This window comes from Synchytrium microbalum (genome assembly GCF_006535985.1).
Source record: "Synchytrium microbalum strain JEL517 chromosome Unknown SmJEL517_scf0043, whole genome shotgun sequence".
Classification (NCBI taxonomy): Eukaryota; Fungi; Chytridiomycota; class Chytridiomycetes; order Synchytriales; family Synchytriaceae; genus Synchytrium; species Synchytrium microbalum.
This window is the reverse complement of record NW_022158392.1, coordinates 2,935-18,113: the sequence shown is the minus strand read 5'-3', so window position 1 is coordinate 18,113 and position 15,179 is coordinate 2,935. Positions and strand designations below refer to the sequence as shown.

Sequence of the window (15,179 nt, the reverse complement as noted above, 5' to 3'; positions counted from 1 at the left end):
TCGTGGATCAAGTAAATCTAGCCATAACTCAAAGGATTCTCGTCTTCCTTTCTTGGTATTGTTGCTTCATCAAGCTCCAAGCTCCACAAATCAATGTGTTGCAAATCAGCTTGAAATGCTTCTCATACTGACAACAATTATGGTTGAAATAGTATCATACACTACATCATCAGCGTTTACGCATTCATACTAGATTGATTTGATCATCATGGCTCACCAAATGCAGGTATGAAGAATCAAAGATTTGGCAGTTTTTTTTGGGTAATTTGACGACAATTTTAAATAAAAACTCATTATACTGTGATTTCTCATAGCGCCAGCGTCAAGAACAGGCACAGCAAGATACTCCAACAGAGACTCAGAGTGTCAATCTTGTACGAAACTTGCTCAACACTACTATTGGTGCAATCACTTACTTGGTATCATTGCAGTTCCATATGTTTTTTTTTTGCTGTCGATGTCATGCATTGGAAATTAATGCTTGAGTAATTCTCCAGAGGGTCGTATTCGCAGAAGATCATTATAAAGACACGAATGTGAACGGAATGTCGCTAAAGTCGCTTGAACGAGGTCATTCCAAAGAGGCTGATGATTTGATTGATTGGCTGGTATGCATTGTTGATTGTTGGTCTCGTTGGTGGAATTTGAGATATTGTCGTCTGACTTGATGATTGGGCTTATAGAATGGTGGTGTCTTTGACGCTCTGGACAAAAAGTATCTTCGGACTCTAATCTTTGGTATCTATGCCAATCCGGATGAACCTGAGCATTTGTACGTTCTGATCATTGTCTCACAACTCAGCAAAGTCATTAAATTAATATGCTTGCCTTTTCCTGTTGTTGCTAAAAATGCTTGCATCTTTAGACTGGAAACCTACACATTCAACTTCTCATATCCATCGGAAGGCCAAACTCATGTCTCGTTCGTCACTGATGGAAAGCAACCCTTCCACTTCAAGACCAAGAAAGAAATCATGAAGGCTACAAGTGAAATGTTGAGACGATTGCTGACTTTGACTCAAAGTTTGGGTGTACGAAACCTCCGTTTCGTCGCATGTTTCGATGATCTTACCAATAAAACCTGTTTGTAGGCTCTTCCTGACAATGCAAACATTACCATGAAGATATATTGTGAGCTGGCAATTTCTTATCCTCTTGATAATAAATTTACACAATGACTTACCATGTTTTGATGGCTTTTAGACTATGATGAAGTGACTCCAGAAGACTATGAACCACCATTCTTCATAGCTTGTGATCACAATAAGCCATACTACTTTACGCACAAGCCCGAGAAGCTTGGAGTTGGCACTGTGGAGACTGCCTATCATGCGTAATTTATCGTCACTTGCTACATATCTTTATTTCCCCTCACATTCACACTTGTCCTAGTTTGAGCTTGCGCCTTCAATACTTTCATGATGATCCTGAAGGTGATCAACCCATGATTCCAGCAGCAGAAGCAGGTCAATTCATTATGGAAGAGGACGAACAGCCAATAGGTAAGCCTTTTGTGGATCTTGTTTCAGGAGTCGTTTTGGTGACTGTGTCTCATATTAACCGACAGATACTGCCAAGTCAGATCAAAAGAAGAAGAAGACGGATGCTGATGACAAAGTCGCTCCTGCTAAGAGCGCTGCTCCGACCTCTCAACGCAGTCCTGATGCAGTCTCGAAGCCAGTAGCAGGAGCTCCGGTGTCTACTACGCAACAGGTACAAAAACAACCACCACCTGTTATCCAAACCACAGAAAGCGTTGCTTCTTCTGTTGAACAGCTTCCTTTGCCACAATTTACTCCTGTTTCCAAGCTCGGTATGCATACTTTGCTTTGCATGAACCGGAAGCGGTGCAATGCTCTGTTTTTTTTTCTGTTGCTTAGATCTGAAATCTTTCCACCACAAATTTAGGTTCAGTCGGCACTCAAGAACTCATCTCCGCGTTGAAGGCAGGAACTGCGACTCGAGACGTTGCTCCTACTGGTGGTGGTGAAGCCGCAGCTGCCATGTCAGAAGATGAAACCGCAAATGATGACATGGAATCTGAATCTCATTCCAGTCATAACGAATCTATACGCACTGCGTCTTCGCATGATGCCAAGACAACGAAAACTCGATCACGAGCTGAACTCGTGACTGTTGATAATATGGCTACAACCAGTCAAGATTGTTTTACTCGTGGACATCTTGCTGGAATTTCGAAGACAGCTTCTACAAATGGTGTCAACAGTGGCGATATGAATGAAAATACAGCAGTCCAACAACCTGCCAAAGGGGCCAAGAAACCTGTTGATGCTGCTCTTCTCAAAAAGAAAGTCGTTACCAAGAAAATACATTCATGTGCTCATGCAAAGGATATTGATGCAGCACAAGTATCTTGTGCATGTTGTGATAATCACGTAAGTCATAGCTCGTTGTCATTGCCTTCTGTTAAGTCTCTTCTTTTGCTTGCTCATCTTAACGAACAAATATCACCAGGCTGAAGGCATTATGATTGAGTGCTGTCAGTGTGGTACATGGTCTCATGCAATCTGCTTTGGTTTCTTGACTCAGGAGGATGCTCTAGCTAGTACTGACGAAATTCGATGTTATCATTGTCTACATGGTCAAGACAGTCGTGCCTTGACACATTGCTTTGAATTGACCATTTTCCGTCGAGCCCTGATTGCTGTATGGAAGGAAGGATGTGAGAGTCCTACGTGGTTGTCTACTCGTCTGGGAGGTATTGCATTTCTACAAAGTCTCACAGTTTTTTGGAGGACCAGAGCTCTTACAAATTCTATTTTTTAGGCCTCGACGAAGGAATTGCCACCCAAATTATTGACTTGCTTAAAAAGGATGGTATATTACGTCCAATTTCTCGTCGTGGTCGTCCTCCCAAAAAAGCTCCTAAAGCCACCACTGAAAATCTTGAATACGTCAACACCAAGGCAACGATCGCCAAACGTGAATACTGGATGTCCGGTGAAGCTTGGAAGCATGAATTCAACTTCGAAGGCATCCCAGATATTCATGTCAAGCCTCGTGCTGCCATTGCTGGTGGTGGTGGTAGTGCTGGTGCTACTACTGCAGCAGGAAAGGAAAATATTATGATGGCGAATTCTACTCTCTTACCCATTCCGCCCACTCCTGATGACATGGATGTTGACAGTCCTGAAGATATGGCTGGAATTACTGCTGGTAGTGGAGAAGGATTGCAGAAACGCACACGATCAGAGGTCGGCACATGAATGGAATTTCGCACGTTCTTTGCTATCATTGATCAAATTTATACACGTATAGGCTCAAGCTGACGGTGAATCTGATGGTGGATCTGGACGTGTTCGCACTTCAGGCTACGATTTCAACAACACCAAGCGCCGTAAAGTTAGTGTGGCTGCTAAACAAAATAGAAGGAAGGCTTGAGAAAAATTGCTCCCTGGTGGTCATTGCTCTGTATATTCACATTGTTCATTTCACCCAAAATGTTGCTAGATGCGCGATATGTTTTTTCACTTGTATTTACTTTATGAAAACAAGGAGAACGAGAACACTCATGTCTATTGAACCGAGTGTCTGTACTTGTTACTTGAGTATGCCAAAAAAGCCCTTATGTTGAACGGAGGTATGTATCAGTTGATTTGGCACAATACCAATACCTTGAGGCAAAAATTTATCTCGTGGTAGTGGTGCCTTTTAAAATACTGTTTGGAGGAGAGTGAGCACAAAACCAAGCATGAAACATGCCAAGACAAGGCTTCGTACTTTCGAAGCATCTTTCCGTTTGGCGATGAGCTAAACACGGTCCAAGATTCACAATTAAGCCTCAGCAGGATCGATCTCAAGGGTTTGACACTGCAACTTCTTAAAGGCCACATTCGATGGAGTGGATGACAAAATCTCATGGCAGGTTCATTTCCCATGGATATCGAAGCACTACGAAATCTTGAGATGTGTACATGCTCTCCTATAAGAGGTCAAAGGCAAACCAACTGAGTCATATGGGGACTACTTGTGTGTATTTGTCAACGTATGCGTGTTTGTTACAGGTGTTTGTGATATGCCAAAAAAAATCATTTATCGAAGCCATGTACAAGCTGACATTGTACAACGTTAAGGCATAAACTTATCTTCCGGCAGTAGCGCATGCTGATAATCCTGCATAGAAAGCAATGCCTTATCCTCCTTTGCCTCTCTACAAAACACGAATTGTTAGCACCAAAAAAACGTATTATTTGTCTCCAAAATGATTGACTTACACGTCAGCACGAGCATTGAACTTCTCTGCATCGGGAGAAATAGCCAGTGTTCTTGTATAATCGGCTTCTGATGCTTCCAGTTTACCTGCAAGTCGTTGGAAGTGGTGTTAACAAACCAATCAATCTTCTTCGTTGAAACCAGTTTTTTTTCCTTATTACCTTGCTCAGCAAGTAAATGCCCTCTCATAAAGAAGATATTTCCATCTTTGGGACAGAGTTCTGCTGCAACGTTAAGATCCTCAAGAGCCATTGGCACTTCTGTTTAGAGAAACAATGGTTGTCAGTATTCAATTCCTAATCCAAATTTTAATATTTAAGATGCCACTCACTCCGTATAAGGTACTTGGCAATAGCAGAGTTCAAGAGAGCCAGTCCATCAGTAGGATCCAAGTCAAAGCACTGAGGAGATCGTATTAGAGGTGCTTTTGTTGCGTCTTCAAACTCGACCAACTACAGCTCCTCACCTTCCCATACAACTGTATCGCCTTCTCATAAGACCCTTGCTTGAGGTACGCATTCCCCAGATTAAAGTATGCCAGACTGAATCGCTTTGACTTTTCAGCTGCCGTCTTCGCACATAAAATGTGTCAAACTTCTCAAGCACCAAAAAACACCCTTTCAATCACAGACCATACCTTAAAGTCATTCAAAGCCTCAGCAGGATTACACATGGCTTCATGTACAACACCACGATTAGACAAGTATTCAGCCTTCCACGGTGCAATCCTGATGGCATCAGAGGAATCCACAAGAGCACCAATATGGTTTCCAGACTGTACAAGTGCGACTGCTCGTCCATCTAATGCATATGCACAACTCGAATCTAGAGCTAGTGCAGCAGTAAAGAAATGGACTGCCTTTTTCAGATTGTCGTCTTGTTGGAAGGTGAAAGCGATATTGAATGCTGCGGCGGGTGTTCGTGGCTTGACATGTAGGACTCGGGCATATTCTCTTCTGGCTTTCGATGTTTCGGCCATGGCGGCTAGAACATTGCCTTTGCCGATATACAGCTCTAGCATATCAGAGTCGATCTTGATTGCCTGCAGAGACAAACGAATGAGGTCTCAATATCCGTGCAAAAAAAAAGATCAACTGCGACCACGAAACCTTACTTGATCAAACGAATGAATAGCTTCAGCATGTCTACCAAGTTTATGACAACATAATCCCAATACACCACGCAACCTAGCATCATTCGGGAAACCTATAGCAGCCTTACTCAAATCCAAAAAGGCATTTTGAGCATCACCTCGATGCCAATATAGCAATCCACGATTCCTCAAAGCATCCTGTGAAGATGAAGTGTCATTTGTCGCTCTCTTTGTGCGGTTTCTTCGGTCAAATCAAAACGTACAAAATGTCTCTCCTGATGCAAGAGAACGATACTGTAATCCCTCAGAGCTGATTCCAAGTCATGTAGTGACTGGTATGCAACCGCTCGATTATAAAATGCGAAATGACATGTCTAGGGGGGAAAATGTGAAGTGGTGCAAATTATTGATAGATTTCACAACACACAACTCACCTTATCAATCTTAGCTGCTTTCGTGAAATCTCTGACCGCAACACTAGTCTGATGAAGCACCAAATAACAAGTCCCTCTCAACAAATGTGCTCGAAGACTAGCAGGTTCAAGCACCAATGCCGAATTACAATCCTCAATAGCCTTCCGCTGCTCTCCATTCTTAAACTGGAAGGCAGCTCGAGTTATATAAGCTTCAAAGTCTTTTGGATCCTTCTTCAACGCCTCAGAGAGATAGTTCAGTCCCTTCAAATCACCCAGACGCAATAAACATAACCCAAGATTATAATGTGCTTTAGCATTGCGTGGTTCCATGATGACACATTTCTTGAATTCTGCTGCGGCTAGAGGCCATTCAGACATGGTTTTGAGGACTAGGCCACGTTGGAAATGGAGTCTTGGATCATGCGGCGATTTAGCGTCGGCCAAATCGAGGTATTTGATGGCACTAGGTAAATTACCCAGCTTCTGGCAAGTCTTGGCTATCGTCAGCAAAGCTGAAGCATTCTCATCAAGATGCTCGGATTCTTTACGACGTTCATATTCTTCCAAAATCTCTGGATATCTGCCCTGGAAGGACAAGACCAAAGATCTCTGCACAAATGTCTGTGCAATGGAAGAGTTTATATTGAATGCCGTTTGGAAGTCCTTTGTGGCGTCTTGTATGCGACTATTTGATGTGAGAAATAATAAGAATTCGTGAAACCTGGCTTTTTGTATTAATTAATCCTACCTTTCGCGCAAGAGCAATCGTCCACGGTACAGATACAATAAGTGATCTCTCGGCCTCATATGTATAGCACGAGAGTAATCAGCCACGGCACTATCTACATAAGACATGGGTATGCCCCTGCGTTTGGGAACAGCCAAATTCGTGATTTCAGTTCTTGAACCGACGTGAGATTTGGCATGTAGCTTTTGATATAGCTCTGCACGAGATAACAATGCTCGTTTGGAAGTGGGGTCTAACATGACAACAGGTGAGATGCTGCAAACGGACAAAAAAGTGCACTATGAGGATGTATCAATGCAATACCTGCTTTGATGGCCAGACCAAAACACACTAAAGCTTCATTCAGGTCTCGGTAAATATTGAGATACAGCGTTCCCAAATTCAGATGTGCCACTGCCTTTAGTGGATCAATCTCATTTACTATGAAAACCGGTTAGTAAACCTATAGACGAAAAAATATCGCACCGAAATGTCCTCACCTCGCTTGTAATCAGCAACAGCGAGATCATATTCCTCCAATTTCACATACTGCATTGCTACAACAAGATCTCATGTGAGGAGAACCATTCCACCTCATATCGCGCATAAAAATATTGATACCTCTCTGAAAGAAAGCATCGGCATTTTTTTTCGTATCATCAATCAACACCGATATCGAAAAGTCCTCAATGGCACGTTGACGATTCCGATCACGTAGTAAGCAGCCTCGGTGGAAGTACACATCGGCACTTTCAGGTGATAATCGAATAGCTTCATTGAAATCCTATATGGAAGGATGTCAACACAAAAAAAAACAATACGCTAGGCGTTTTGAAGCGAGTTCTCACTTTCAAAGCATCTTCCCACTTGGCAAGATGAGCCAAACACCGTCCATGATAGGTGTACAATGTAGCCTCACCAGGATTAGCTTCAAGTAACTTTTCAAAAGCTTTTACGGCATCGTCGTAAAGATCACGTTCAAAGGAGTGAATAGCAAGATGTCTCATGGCAGTCTCATTTTCTGGGTCTAGACGTCGAACTACTGCGAAATCTTGAGATGCGTACATGCTTTCCTATTGGAAGCAAAGCACATCAACGGACGACGGTCTTAGTAGTTTGACGCCAGAGATTTCTTACATGTTCAGCATTAAAGAGCAATGCACGTTGAAAATACGCATCAGGCTCATCAGTTCGTAATCGAATGATGTTGGTGTAGGCAACAATGGCATGCTTTGCGCGATCTAACAACAAAATAGTGTTGACAGGAAGGAAGCAAAAAACTATTCGGAAAAGTCCCAAAATGCCGATTACCTGTCTCCTGACACAATTTAGCTTTGGCTCTCCATGCACCAAGATGATCAGGATCCAAGTCCAGAAGTGTATCCAAATCTTCCAAGGCGTCAGCTACATTGCCTTCCTTCAATCTCAACATGTGTCGATACCATAGAGCGTCATGTATTTGAGGATCTAAAGAGGCACAAATGGGCAAAAAAAGCCGAAAGATCTAGGAATGCCAACATACCAGACCCAAGCGCTCTATTCAAATCCTTTATAGCATCAGTATAATGACCAACACTTGCAGACAAGACACCTCGACGACAAGGCACTTCAGAAGGTCCCAGGCCACCAGTCAGCTGCAATAAGTCAGTCAATTCTCCAATCTCTTTCAAAATCAAAGCGACCAGGGCTTTGCTTCTCCCATGCTCATCATATTCAGTCTCCATTGCATATACCAGGCGATCAGGAGTGAGCAAAGAGGAAGCGATTAATTCCGCAGGGATCTTGAAACCAAGTGGTGGATCATACAAGTTGGGATACTTTTCAACCTCCATTGGATCACGATCTCGTTGTTGGCCATGATGCACTACACGATACCAATCTCTCTTACGATGACCAGCACTTCCAGCTCTACTATTGGATTCATCTAGACGTGATGACGACGATGGTGCCATCGTGTTGTTATGAGAACGAGGACGACCTCGATTCGCTATAGTATTATTTGGATCTAATGGTTTGGGTGAATCAGGTTGAAGTGATGCTTGCGATGAAGAAGACAAGCCATTTTCCTCCACGGTCGTGGTCAATTGAGGAAGTGGAGGAAAGTCTCGTTTCCTGTTCTCCGCAGTAGTGTTGATAGCAGAGTTATCAGGTGAAGCAGACCTTTTCAGTATAGATGTTTGCTCGGATGTTACGGACTTGCGAGTTGATGAGACTCGACGAGCTTTACTATTCGCAGATGTAGGACGGCTGGCATCTGGAATACTGTCGTCATTCTGTGGACGCACTGAAGAGCTAGGGCGAGCGGCCGACAAACGTTGAACCATTGAAGGTCGAGCTGAAGGAGATGCTGATCGTGGTGCAGGTATATAGACACTCGGTGAACCATCGGTAGAGCCTCGCACTCGTTCTATGGCCATGGTCCAGCCACCATCACCTAGCTGATATGATTCCGCTTCTACTGCGTTCATTTTGGCTCCAACGACCTAGTATGGAAATTGGGCAAGAATTTGGTCAAGGCCGGAGAGAGAGAGTTTAAAAGATTCCAGGAGAGACTTGGGTATTGGGCTTTAGCAAACCTTACATTGAGATTAAAGCCTATCTCAGACAATTCTGCTACTGAGCTGTTCCAGTCTACGTCAAACGAATTACTGGCCATAGCAAGACAATATTATAAAAAAAACTGGGAGATTTTTGAATTCGCCTTACATACCTGTAGGAGCACTAACCTGTGCTTGAAAAGGCACATACGCTGAATCAGCATCCTTATCTGATACTGCCAATCCATCGACACTCAAGGATCCTTGGAAGAGTCTCGTTCTTGACTCAGCCACCAAGCTAGTAGGTAGATCTGTTGCGACTTGACTGGCAAACCGGAAATGTTTGGTTGGCTGTTCAGATGTAGCCGCCTTATCCATAACTGACGGGCGTGCTGATGCAGCCCTACTAGGCCTGGGAGCTGCAAATTCAACTCTACGCGTATTCGGCGATAATTCTATAATTCAGATTTCAATGTCAGCAACAGCCAAAAATAACCTGCTGTGAACCACCTCGAGTACCTTCAACACCAGGCAGCTCTTCCATATTCACGCGATTTACATCTGTAATGACTACTATTGGGTGTACTGGTGATTGAGAGGGGCTCAATGGCACAGATGGGTGAATGGCCGAATGAGGTCGAGACTTTGGTCGTTCCACCGCAGATGTTCGTGATTGCCGTATTGCGGGATAATTTCTTTCTGTAAATTGAGCGTGAGCATGATCGTGATGACGATGTCGTTCGTGCGTCATTGGTTCCCAAAAGTGGGGAGTGTCATCTACAATTTTGAGTCGTTTTGCTGCCGATTCCCTGTTTACGTCTAGACTATCTGAGTCATCTTCTGCCTCTTCTATGACACTCTGATAAGGGCCATGTTGACTTCGGAAATTGGATAATTGCGCCTCAAATATGGCCGAATGTGCCGACTTTTTGATTCGATCTTCCAACATTTTGGCATACTTGTTCATTAGAGCATCTACGTCGTCGATTGATTTTATGTTCTCATCATCATCACCAACATCTATTGTCACATTCGGTTCAGTATGGCTATTGAAGATGGCTGGTGTACTATTGCTGCTAGTCGAGATTGGTTCTGGCTGTGGAATGAGAGGTGCCTCTGTTACAGCAGGAGGCACAGGTTCAACTGATACTACAGGTCCATAGACAGGATTAGGATCAGTTGGTTCCTCAGCTTCTTCCTGGATAGTACATGGGACATTGTCCTCTTCTGGAACAAGATCGGGAGGAATGTTCAACGCTTCGACACTGACAGTGGCAGCTGCAGATTTCTCTCGTTTACTATTATTTGCAATTACTTGACTCCTTGAGTTTTGTGCATATTGTTTCCTAATTTCCTCTCGTCGTCCTTTTGATGCAATGATGTCTCCAGATTCCAGTAGATCCTTTACATTTAGCGGTAGATCTGTAGCAGCATGCTGTCTTGTTTGCTTTTTGACGCCAGATGATAGTGAATCGAGCTCCTTGCTTGACTCAACAAAGAGCGTGTTTCGTCTAGGATGTGGGATGTTGATTCCTTGATGCTTATTGCCCCCAGAGGGCGTATGGTACATGATTATACTATGCCAAGTATCCTATAAAAATACATTTCTGACTATTTTGGGTCCTGCTCATGTCCTTCCTCATGGTCTTGACTTCTTAAAGACGAGAGTTTGTGGCGTTCAATGGGACTTAGCGAGCGGGTAAAGAGCCAACTTCTTCTTGCCAAAAAGCCTTTTACGCGTTTATAAACGTGTTTTGAAGCTTCCTTTTGCCTATTCAATTTGCTACGCATGCTCTCAAAGCTCGCCAATTTTCTTCAACAATTTCAATCATCGCATTGCCTAAGAACAAGGAAGAGACCTTCGTTGACAAGGAAAAAGCAAACTACTATAAGCAGGGTACCATTCTGACATTCTCTTCCAAGTTTGACCCCTCATATTTACTATACTTTGATAGATTCGCTTCAACATGGGCGACCGACCAAGACATTCCTTTTCTGATAGAGACAGAGACAGACGAGACTATGACAGAGACGACCGAAGAGACCGTGATTCTCATAGAGAACGCGATCGAGATAGAGATCATCGAGATAAAAGAAGCACTAATGGTCGAGATTACGACACATCACAACAGTCATCACGACATCGCCCAGATGGTGACTCGTATAGTAAACGAGGCTCAAGACGTGACGGTCCCAGAACTGATCGATATCCTGAAGATTCCAGTACTCGGGAACTGTCGTCTCGTCGTGATGAATCTAGAAGACCATCGTCCAGATACGATGATAGAAGACGTGATGAAGGCTCATCATCAAGGCATCGTGATGAAGGATCATCAAGGCTACGGGACGAAATGGATGTGGATGCTAGATCGTCTTCTCAGCCTAGAACTCCTGGTGAACGTGTAGGCTCTCCCATAACGGAAGACGGGGTAAGAAGTAATAGTAATCCTCCGGTAATGGATGGTATTCCAACATCTCAGCGCTCAGATTCGATGCACACTGATGCAAAAAACCACGATGCTCCTTCCTCCTGTTCTACTTCTCAAGTAAAGAGCTCAAAAAGGAAGTCGTCATCGTCACGAGCGGATGGACCATCTGTACGCCAGGAACCAGCTCCAGTAGTCAAGGTACGTGATCGCAAATCAAATAATTTAAAGTACATCTATGTCGTATTCAACACTCTCCTACAGGATCCTGAGCTGGATGCGTATGAAGAAAAGGTTCGTCAACGCAAAGAGAGATTGGAACAATGGCGTCGTGAACGTGAAGCTCAGAAAGCTGAGAGCGAGTCTGCCTCTGCTGTTGCTGCTTCGTCTGCTTCTGCTATGCAGCAAGATGAGGAAGAAGCCAATAGTAAACGTAAAGCTTGGAATTTAGAGGATGACGACGAAGACGACGAAGATGCAACATCTCGTCTAGGTGAGCGCAGGACGAGATCCGCTCGTATTATTCAGACATTGACTAACTCCAAATCTATCAAAGCCTCTCCTAGTGTCAATGGTCTCCCTATGGCTCCAGTTCTCAAATCCTTGGCCACGACTCCAATATTATCAAGAGCTTCGTCACCACAACTACGGGCTCAATCACCTGTTGCTGCTTCACCAGTACAGCTTCCAGTATCAACAAAACCTGTAGTTAATAAGCCAATAAGTCGTATAATAGGCAAACCTGTCAAGGGCAGTATCACATTCAAATCTCCCATGGCGTCATCCAAACCCACTATAATCAAACCTAAAGTATCACTCGACGACGATGATGAAGACGACGTTTTGTCAGGCCTGTCATCAAGACGAGCCAAAAAGTTGCCCAGACTGGATGAAACACCAGTCGCAGTGAAGATGGACGTGGACAATCAAGAAGATGTCACCGATGCACTCGAAACATATATGGAAGATGTGCATAAAGATGTAGCTAAAGTAGTTGAAGAAGAAAATGCTAAAGCTATCGCATCCAAAGGTACGGCTGTGGACGATGCTACCACTGTCGCTGAAGGAGAAACCAACAATGATAATGATGAAGAAGAAGAGGCCGAGTCTAGTGATGATGATATTATGGGACGAGTCAGGAAACAACTAGCCTCTAAGAAGAAGGACTTTGCCCAAGTAAATCATTCCCTTATGAACTATGAGGAAATCCGTAAAGACTTCTTTGTAGAACCACCGGACTTGGCCGCTATGACTCCTGGTGAAGTAGAATTGCTACGAGCTGAATTGGATGGTATCAAGATTCGAGGGGTCAATCCTCCCAAACCAGTAGTAAAATGGACTCAGTTTGGTCTACCTTCCGTAGTATTCAATGTCGTCACTCGTAGTCTGAAGTATGAAAAACCGTCACCAATTCAAGCACAATCTATACCTGCCATCATGAGCGGCCGTGACGTTATAGGCATTGCCAAAACAGGATCTGGTAAAACCATGGCATTCCTTCTACCCTTATTTAGACATATAAAAGATCAACGACCTCTGGAACAGGGAGATGGTCCTATTGCCTTGATTATGACACCCACTCGTGAATTGGCCGTACAAATATACAAAGATGCTAAACATATAACCAAAGTCATGGATTTGAGAGCTGTATGTGCCTATGGTGGATCACCTATAAAAGATCAAATAGCAGAGCTGAAACGGGGTGCTGAAATCATCATTTGTACTCCTGGTCGAATGATTGATTTGCTCACTGCCAACTCAGGACGGGTCACGAATCTGAAACGAGTCACATACCTAGTATTGGATGAAGCGGATCGTATGTTTGATATGGGATTTGAACCTCAAGTCATGAAGATTGTAAATAATGTAAGACCTGGTCGGCAAACTGTCTTGTTCTCTGCTACCTTTCCACGTCAAATGGAAGCGCTAGCTAGGAAAATCCTCACCAAACCATTAGAAATCGTAGTAGGTGGTCGATCGGTAGTCTCAAAAGATGTGACTCAAAATGTGGAAGTCCTTGAAGAGGACGACAAGTTTGTACGCTTGTTAGATATTCTAGGGCGTCAAGCTGCCCTCGATGCAGATGCCAAGAGTCTGATATTTGTAAATCAGCATGACGCCGCTGATAATTTATATCGTGACTTGATGAAGCGTGGATATCCTTGTCTATCTCTACATGGTGGTAAAGATCAACAGGATCGAGATTCGACTATAGCTGACTTTAAAGCTGGTGATGTCAATATCATGATTGCTACATCGGTAGCTGCTCGTGGTCTCGACGTCAAAAATCTCACTCTTGTGATAAATTACGAGTGTCCAAATCATATGGAAGACTATGTCCATCGATGTGGTCGTACCGGTAGAGCAGGCAATAAAGGAGAAGCATATACATTTATAACGCCACAGCAAGATCGATATGCTGTTGATATAGTCAAGGCTCTGAAAATGTCTGGTGCTACTATACCAGAAGCTGCTCAAAAGCTCTCTGACGAATTCATGGCCAAAGTAAAAGATGGTAAAGCTACCTTTACTGCCAGTGGATTCGGTGGTAAAGGTCTGGAAAAGCTGGATAAAGAACGAGATCAAGTCAAAAAGATGCAGAAACGAGAACATGGTGGTGAAGAAGCTGCTGATGACGATGACGAAGAAACAGATGAGGAAGATATATTCGAAGATGATGGAGACTTTAAATTCCGTTCTCGACCAGTTGGTAAATCTGCCATTGTCGAAGCTATGAAGAAGGAACAATTATCAGGATCACCACAACCACCTGTCGTCACACCGGCCATACCCGTAATTAGTAATGCAGGTCTCGAAACTGGTCTTAGACCGGAGGTACAAGCAACCATAACAGCTGCTGATACACCAGATGAAGCCAGACGCAAAGCAGCTGCTATAGCACAACGGTTAGCTGCTCGAGCCATATTGAACGATTCGGGCAAGAAGGGTACTCGACCTGGAGAGCCTGAAGCAGCATTTGCCATGGAGATTGAAATCAATGATTTCCCACAGAAAGCTAGATGGAAGGTCACCAATAAAGAAAACATTTCTCAGATTGTGGAACGTACTGGTGCTGCCATTACTACTCGTGGATTGTATTTCGCTCCCGGAACAAATCCTGGTCCAAATGATAGGAAGCTGTATTTGGTACGTTGGTTTGTTTTCTGTTTATGTGAGACTATATATATTTTCAAGGTCCTAAACCACCCCAATACTCTTTCGTCAATAGTTGATTGAAGGACCAGATGAGCACACACTCTCTTTAGCCAGAAAAGAAATCCGTCGCACGCTAGAGGAAGCTACTGCTATGGCTCTTGAGCATGAAGAAAAGGATCCACAACGTGGTAAATTCCGTATCACGTTTTGAAATGCAATAAACATGTAATCTTGATTTCTCCTTTGCACGCACACATGAACAGATGCAATACACTTCTTACCTTATTCAAAACTATTGAGAGGTTTTATTTTGTTAGTGGTTCTTCAATGGCTGGTTTTGGAATGCTCGTTGAGGACAGAGTATTCGTTTCTGCTCATTGGCACGAAACGTGTTGTTGTTGCTTCGGGTTCCTAGTATTCGTCTGTTAATTGTTCCATCTTATAGAATCCCGTTCTGGGAAGGGCAGTATCAACTTTGCTGAAAGACTGTGCTGAACTTCTAAGACGTTCAAACACCAAGTTATACACTAATTCCGTTTATTTCAGGTAGTGAATACGATATTGACAACAAGTAAACATTGATATCCTGCT

General features: G+C 43.5%; 3 protein-coding genes across 3 annotated transcripts; 2 read left to right on the top strand and 1 right to left on the bottom strand.

Annotated features, from left to right (window-relative positions):
- Nucleotides 1-208: 208 nt before the first annotated feature.
- Nucleotides 209-3,402, top strand: SmJEL517_g05132 (uncharacterized protein; the record flags this gene model as incomplete). The annotated part of the gene is made up of 13 exons (XM_031171060.1): nt 209-226; nt 315-419; nt 498-608; nt 684-772; nt 866-1,031; nt 1,092-1,131; nt 1,204-1,333; nt 1,393-1,502; nt 1,568-1,813; nt 1,909-2,396; nt 2,476-2,719; nt 2,788-3,215; nt 3,280-3,402. The coding sequence occupies 13 exons, from the start codon at nt 209-211 to the stop codon at nt 3,400-3,402; spliced, it is 2,298 nt and encodes a 765-aa protein (XP_031022928.1).
- Nucleotides 3,403-4,089: 687 nt separating this feature from the next.
- SmJEL517_g05131 (uncharacterized protein) lies at nt 4,090-10,576 on the bottom strand (the record flags this gene model as incomplete). The annotated part of the gene is made up of 20 exons (XM_031171059.1): nt 4,090-4,171; nt 4,236-4,320; nt 4,395-4,493; nt 4,565-4,634; nt 4,700-4,804; nt 4,871-5,275; nt 5,348-5,524; nt 5,590-5,700; nt 5,761-6,427; nt 6,491-6,722; nt 6,794-6,910; nt 6,970-7,026; nt 7,091-7,253; nt 7,318-7,542; nt 7,607-7,710; nt 7,781-7,936; nt 7,992-8,952; nt 9,051-9,100; nt 9,180-9,461; nt 9,526-10,576. 20 exons carry the CDS (start codon nt 10,574-10,576, stop codon nt 4,090-4,092), a joined length of 5,199 nt encoding a protein of 1,732 aa, XP_031022927.1.
- A 397-nt stretch (nt 10,577-10,973) lies between these two features.
- On the top strand, nt 10,974-14,799 carry SmJEL517_g05130 (uncharacterized protein; the record flags this gene model as incomplete). The annotated part of the gene is made up of 4 exons (XM_031171058.1): nt 10,974-11,633; nt 11,697-11,925; nt 11,989-14,579; nt 14,662-14,799. 4 exons carry the CDS (start codon nt 10,974-10,976, stop codon nt 14,797-14,799), a joined length of 3,618 nt encoding a protein of 1,205 aa, XP_031022926.1.
- Between the last annotated feature and the right edge of the window lie 380 nt (nt 14,800-15,179).